Genomic DNA, 7,591 nt, shown 5'->3' on the forward strand with positions numbered 1-7,591 from the left:
AACTGAAATGGTTACCTCCTATATACAATATATTTGTTTTTCTCTTAGGAAATTGGAATTTTAACATGATCGTCGTCGTTGTCGTTGACATGAACTGTATATGGTTTCTTAGAGTCCATAGACATCTCCAAGAACACGTTGAAGTTGAAGAGCAATTTCCTCCGGCAAGTGAGCCTCAGGCCGAGCCCTCTCCGACAAAACCCACCTTCCCTCGCCGTTCCTCACCATCCCTTTGTTCTCGTCTTGTCTCCAACACGGCGGCACCCCATATTCACTCTTCAGAAAATCACAGCTTTTGTTCACCAACGCAACGTCCCTCTTCGTCTCCAGGTGAAACCTCCCTCCTTCGCCATGGAACCCATCTACCAAGTGCAGTAGAGCTTCCAAGCTGTGAGCGCAACCCAGATCCTTGGTCGGTTTCAGAAATGGGCTTTTCGTGTGGTCCAAGGCAAGTTCCACCCCGACGTGTGCGTAACTCCATGGGAATGATGTCGTCTCTTCTATGTACTTCTGGAACTGGGACTTCTCGTTCGCGAATATTCCCGGGACTGTTGGTACCTTGTCATGCACGTTCACAACTCTAAGGACTTTGATCCCGAGCTCTTCGCATCGTTCCTTGAACTTCAAATTACCAACCCGAGGGCCCGAGAAGGAGAACACACTTATGGGAACTTGGTAGCTGTTCTCGGGTATGCGGTTGATGTTTAACTCCGCAATATCGTAAGCGCTGACCAGCGCAAGGGCTGCACCTAGGCTGTGACCCGTTATAGTGATGCTGATATCATGTTCTTCTCTACCGTAGTAGTCAAGTAGCCGTTTCACTTCTGCTAAGACTTGCTCGCGAGCTGAAAACGATGAGAACTTACAAGAATCTTCTTTCTTGGTGTATAAGTCATGAAAACCGCATTCAATCTTGATCGATGGGTCCTCGGAGAAGTTGGGCGGGTAAAGAATGTCTTTCAGATCGTAGATCCATTCTAGATAAGTCACTGTCCCTCTCCAAGCGATGACTATGTCGCGTCTCCCCAGCCGCTTGACCTCTTCTTCATCCGTGACTACGGCCACATACCCCATCCAGTTCGCGTGTTTGCTCCATACTGAACTTAGTTTCGATTTCTGGAAAAACTTGGGAAGGTTGATGTTCGAAGTTGCGTAGAGGTACCGTGTTATGGTGTAAGCTTTGTGAGTTGCAAGGTCGAGTCTTGCGAAGAAATCGGAAGGGTGGTATTTGCAGGAGCCGCAGTACTTGGAGTGAGGGTCGAAATCGAACGAGTCGTAGCAAGCTTGCGCAAACTCTCCGTAGCGTATGATCTCACGGCGGAGATGGCTGTTCATGGGATCTAATAGCCCTTCCCAGCTGTTGCAACCTTGGATTTCTCTCCAAACCCGGTGGAGTGGAACATCTTGTTCTTGTTCTTGTTCTTGATCTTGATCTTGTTCTTGTTCTTCTCTTTGGTCGTTGTTTGGGAAAATGGTCCGCTTCTGGTGTAGCTTATGGCGATCAGGTGGTGGAGTTATGCAAGAAGAAGAACATTTGACCGGAAAAGTCTTTGGTGGATCTCTTGTCTTCAAGATTCGTACTGTTTCTGGTCTGGTTTTGAGGAAGTTTTGAAGAAGGGAACGAGGTTCAGAGTGATGAGAAGTAAAGAATTTCGGTTTGCTGATGTGTTGCAACTGAGAAGCCATATTGTATATGTGAGAAGAGATTTGATGATCTAGCTTCTTGATTTGTTGTAGAGATGTGAATGAATATATATATATATATAACCCATATTGTTTTAATTTTTTGAATATGTTTTGGTAGGTCCACATAGACACTATGTTATATATTATTCGGAAAATCGCATAAGAAATATTTGAACTTTATAAAATATACAAAAAGTATATCAATTCAACTTTTAATTTGACAAATAAATATATCAATGTTGAAATATACTATAAAAATACCTTAACTCTTTAAATTCAAATTATTATACGGTTTTTAATTACAGTGTTGATGCTTCCACTCAAATTGTTTAAAATTCTTTCATACATAAACTTTAACGGATTTTAACAACATTTATTTGAAACAAAATACATATTTAGATTTAAAGACGTCGTTTTCAATTTCAAAAATTGAGTTATTTTTTTATACGTTTTAATATTTCGTATATTTATTTGTCAAATTAAAAATTGATATATTCTTGTCAAATTTTGTGAAGGTAATGTATTTTTAAAGATTATTTATATATTATAGGAAGCAAGGTTTGGTTTCGGTGTTGGATTATGAATTGCAAATGCGAATAAATGATTTGGTAGAGACCATCAAATAAAATATTAACCCATTTAATAGTTGATTAATTACAGTCCCTAAAAATTGAGCTTTAATACGGTCTAATTTTAACCCAATTTAAAGAGAAAGTTTTTTTTTTGAGTTTTTTTTTGTTATATGTTTATTTGATTCTCTACAAATTTATACTAATAACATTATAATAAATATTAGAATTTATTTTAAAAAATTATTGTGGAACAGCCTTTTAAATATCATAAAAATACCTTTTACATATCTTAATTCAGAAACGGTTAAAAACATGTTCAATCTATTAATATAAAAAAGTTTGTAAATAGAATCATTTCAATGCGATTCGCACGTGACAAACTTGACTCAATAAATGTGGATGGTAAAACGGTAAGATGGAAGAATAAAGTGTGGGTGACAAACTTTGTGGTTCGTAAAAAACGCACCACTTGGCTCAATTTTTTTTTTTTTATCATCTTTTAATCAACGAGACGGCAGGTTTAAAGCATGCATGCTAATTTAACATTCTATGATTTTTAATTTAATGCATATCCCATATATATATATATATATATTCGTTTGATGTTCAACCAGCGTCTTCTCACTACAAAAAAACTGTTTTTTTGCAACGAAAATTTTTCGTTGTTAACAGCGGAATTTCGTTGCAAAAGGCGTTTTGCAACGAAATTCAAACGAAATTTCTTGCATTGCTAACGCGTCGTTGCAAAACAGAAATCGTTGCTAATCATTGCAATTAGCAACGACATAACAACGAAAATTTTTTCGTTGTAGTTAACAAAAAAAAAATAATTTCGTTGCAAAAGTAGCAATGAAATAACAACGAAGCTATTTTCGTTGCAAATTGCAACGAAAAGGTTGCGTTGCAAGTTGCAACAAAAAGGTTGCGTTGCTACAGCATTGTAAAATTAGCAATGCAATTTCGTTGCTAGTAGCAACGCTTTTGGAACGCAAATTTTCGTTGCTAATAGCAATGTTTAGCAACAAAAATTGCGTTGCAATGGTTGTTCCGCATATTATAAAAATCGCAACCTTGCAACGAAATTGCGTTGCAAAGTTGCATTGCAAAATTGCTTGCAATGTTAATAGCAACTATAATCTGCATTGTAAAATTATCGTAGCAACGCTATTAGCAACGAAATGTTTCGTTGCTAACTTTAAAAAAACAAAAAAAAACAAAAAAACAAAAAAACATTATAAAAACAATTTACTGAAAATTAAAATCATTCAAATTAACATCGGCCACATCTTCAGCACCATCGTCGGGAGCATCATCATTTCCACCGCTACCTCCTGCACCGCCGATGTTGACATTTCCTATGTTTTGATCAACTAGCAGTTGAAGGTAGTTGTGTCGCTGCTTTAGTTCGTCGTACTCAACTCGCGACACAAAATTGTTCTGCACCTCCTCTTCTAATTCTTGGAGTCGTCGCTGGAGTGTGACAATCTCCTGAACAACTGGTGCTCCTCCTTTTCCGGCAGCGGTGTTGACGATATCTTGTTTGAGCGACTCAAGTCCATATATACGACCGTATTTGTTCGGCTTTACGGTCTGAATTCAAATAACACAATTATTATGTTATTTAATTATAAATAAATAAATAAAAAATTATCAGAAATAAAAAATAAACCAACTTACCTTGACATATAGCTTATCGATTTGTTGTTAAGACAATTGCGTTGAAGTATTTATTCCCAACGCAGTTGCTTGAGATTCTTCAAGCGTTGTTTGCTACGACAGATATATGATATATAAGATTTAAAAGTTTAATAATACATATATATTTATAAAACTATTTATATATTTAAAAACGTACCGCTTGTTCGATCTCGGTAATCAAGTTTTTGGCTTTTCCGTCGATTATAGTACCATATTTTCTTGTATGTGTAACTTTTAACACATCAAGAAGTAATGGTTGCTTTCCACACCTTCGGACTTATAATAAAAAATTTATAACATAAATAATTTTCCATATATTATATATATGATATTTGAAAATATATATTAATTAATTACCAATGGATGCATGACCCGACTAAATGGCTTTCGTCCCTATGTATGCTTGCTTGGACCAGTTTCGGGAGTCACGTCCGTCTTTCTACTTTGGGCCGCGTTTTTACTTCTTTCAATGTTGATGGGGTTTTCCCAAAACTCCACCATCTGGATCCAAATTAACCCTGCTTTCAATGTTCTTCGGGGGAGAACGATCTGACTTCATCTGCCAATATCGTTTATACCTGTTGATCTTGGATTTGAGAAGGTCAATGACACATCTTTTCCATGCCTCATAGACCGTCGAGGTATGCACCTCATCCCAATACCAAGATTGCTAAAAAAACTTAATTAAAATTAATAAACTAATTTTATATTAATTTACTAATTTTAAATAAAATTTAACTTACAGTAAAACTAGCAAACCAGTGTTGCTGAGTGGTCTCGGGTAATGAGGAGCAATTCATCCAAGACCCGGTGAAATTACTTTCAATAAACGATGAGACAGAATTATTAACCGCCTGATCGACATTAAACCTAAAAATTACCAATATAAGTAATATTTTTTAATCAAATTAATATTTTAATTTTATTAAACAAAATAATTAAATTTTACCACAATGCCCCATCCTCTTTGTTAGGATGGAGTTTACGCAATCGCGTCCTCTGTGGATTGGACGTGATGTCAGAGTACTGCATCCGCTGTGAAGCTTGGGAATTTGTTGTGGTGGAGTCGACCGCTACCGCGTCCGTAGCTACGTGCAGCAAATCTCCTATCCATTTTCCTGCAAAATAAAACAATTATTAAAATTTATAAAAATTATAAACGAAAATATAATTGTGTTATCAAATTATATATAATTTACCGAACTTTTTGGAAATAGAGGTAGAGAGACGAATCCGGGTGTTGGAATAGGAGTTTAGAGAGAGAAAGTGAAGTTGTTGGTAGTGTGGAAAATAGAAACGAAATTTGTTCCTTTATATAGCGGAATTTTGCAACGCAATTTCGTTGCTAGTTTGCAACAAAATTTCGTTGCGACGTAAATTAGCAATGAAATTTTGTTGCAAACGCGGAGTAGTAAATGCGTGCAGTGAATTCGCCCGAAACTATCGGATTTCACGCAGTTTAGCAACAAAATTGCGTTACTAATTTACGTCGCAACGAAATTTCGTTGCAAACTATCAACGAAATTGCGTTGCAAAATTCCGCTATATAAAGAAAATTTCATTGCAAACTAGCAACGAAATTGCATGGAGGTCGCAACGAAATTTCGTTGCTACATCTATTAGCAACGAAATTGCATTGCTAAATGTAGATATATATTTTTTTTAATCAGAATTCTCTTCATCTTCATCGTTTACATAACTTTCTTCGGGTTCACTATCTTCTTCTTCAATAATATTTTCATCTACATGTAAAATATCATCTTCAATATGGCCAATAAGATTATCAACTGACGGCAATGTCAACGCGTTTAATTCTTCGACGTGATGAATGATTTCTTGAAGAGGTAGCATTGTTGAATCGGTTGCATTTTCTTCATGGGATATTCGTCGTGGTTGTATTCTGATGACCGCACTCCATTGTTCACGCCTCCGTTTCACACTTGGATAAGGCATATAACACACCTGATCAGCTTGGGATGAAAGGATGAATGGATCGTATTTTTTATACTTCCTTATGATGTTAACATCAACAGTTCCGGCAGCGTTCTTTCTGATACCTCTGCCCTGTGTATGATCAAACTAGTCACAATTGAATAAAACCATTCGTAGTCCAACATACCCGTTATATTCGAGAACCATGATTTCTTTAAGAATACCATAGAAATCGGGTTCATTTGGTACGCCACAGCTTACGGAACCTCAAACACAAATTCCGTAGTTCGATACTCGTCGTTCTGAACCATGATCGAATGTGTGAAACGTGTATCCTCTTGTGAACATGATCGGATAACATGTCACCTTTATCTATGGACCGTGGATCAAATCTTTCAACCAGACTGGATGATGCGGTGATTATTGCACCTGAAATCAATGAGACAATTATGGTTACATTTAATATTATAATAATAAACATAGACAGAAATTAAAGAAGTTAACTAATACTTACATACTGACATAACCAAGTTGAGAAGAAAGTTTCTTTCATCTTGATCAGACCACCACCATCAATATCTGGATGTTGACGTATCATGTCCTCGTCAAACAAACGCTCAATGGGTCAAATGTCTTCACAATTCAATAAGATGTATGTGTGTGCGTGTCGATACTCCTCTTCGGTTAACCAACGTCGACTGGATTTTCCACTAAGCCGTCCAGTCTGATAGAACATATCTGGCACAATTTCGTTGTATTCAAACAGTCGCTCTTCGTCTGCATGTGTAGATACACTTCTGTGTTCGTTTGGACATGAGGCTCGAAGTAGTAGTTTGTAAAAAACATCACCTCCTCATTAACGTACTGTTTGACGATTGCACCTTCTGGTTTATTCTTGTTTTTCACCTTGCGCTTAAGATGGTAGAAGAACCTTTCAAACGGATACATCCATCTGAATTGAACCGGTCCTCCGAGGATTGCTTCATCTGGAAGATGTATCGTCAAATGCTCCATAACATCGAAGAACATGACAATTAAAATTTCATATAACATAAACTTAAATAAATTACAAAAAATTTAGTTTCTTACCTTTTCAAGCGCACACAGAATGATCGGAATATTAGTCTTCATAGTTTCAACATCTTTGACATTTAAGTTCTTAGAACAAATGTCTCGGAAGAAAGTGCTTCATATATAGGTGTATTAGCTGCCTCCAACAAATCAAAAAACCTTTTTGATTCGTTGTTTGGTTCTTCATCTTCCCTCTTAGAACAAAACTGAGAAGGGAATGCATCTTGAACCATATCAACGTAACGGTTAGTTGGTTCGCTGCTCCTCCCAACAAATTTATCGTTAATGGTAGGAACATTAACAACATCGAGCATTTCACCGTGATAAACCCAAACATAATAATTTGGAACAAAACCTCTTTTGAATAGATGTTTTAGAACCACCTCTGGAGTAAGAAATTTAGAATTTTCACATCGTGCACACGAACAATATATTTTACTCGTTCTTACGCACTGATTCTGACTTGTTGCAAATTGCATGAAATTCTGCAACCCTCCTCATATTGGATGCTCAAATTACCCTTAGATGCATCGATTCTCTCGTATAACCATCGTCTAGAGTGATAAATATCACCTCCATTCGTTGTCATTTTTTTTCCGAATTTTCGAAGTTTGAAGGGGAAGAAGGGGAAG

General features: G+C 36.6%; 1 protein-coding gene across 1 annotated transcript; it reads right to left on the minus strand.

Annotated features, from left to right (window-relative positions):
• On the minus strand, window positions 1–1,711 carry LOC104816874 (phospholipase A1-Igamma3, chloroplastic). Its single transcript, XM_010545878.1, has one exon. The coding sequence runs from the start codon at window positions 1,684–1,686 to the stop codon at window positions 109–111; it is 1,578 nt and encodes a 525-aa protein (XP_010544180.1). The 5' UTR covers window positions 1,687–1,711; the 3' UTR covers window positions 1–108.
• Between the last annotated feature and the right edge of the window lie 5,880 nt (window positions 1,712–7,591).

Source organism: Tarenaya hassleriana, unplaced genomic scaffold (genome assembly GCF_000463585.1).
Source record: "Tarenaya hassleriana unplaced genomic scaffold, ASM46358v1 Cleome26, whole genome shotgun sequence".
In the NCBI taxonomy this organism is placed as follows: domain Eukaryota; kingdom Viridiplantae; phylum Streptophyta; class Magnoliopsida; order Brassicales; family Cleomaceae; genus Tarenaya; species Tarenaya hassleriana.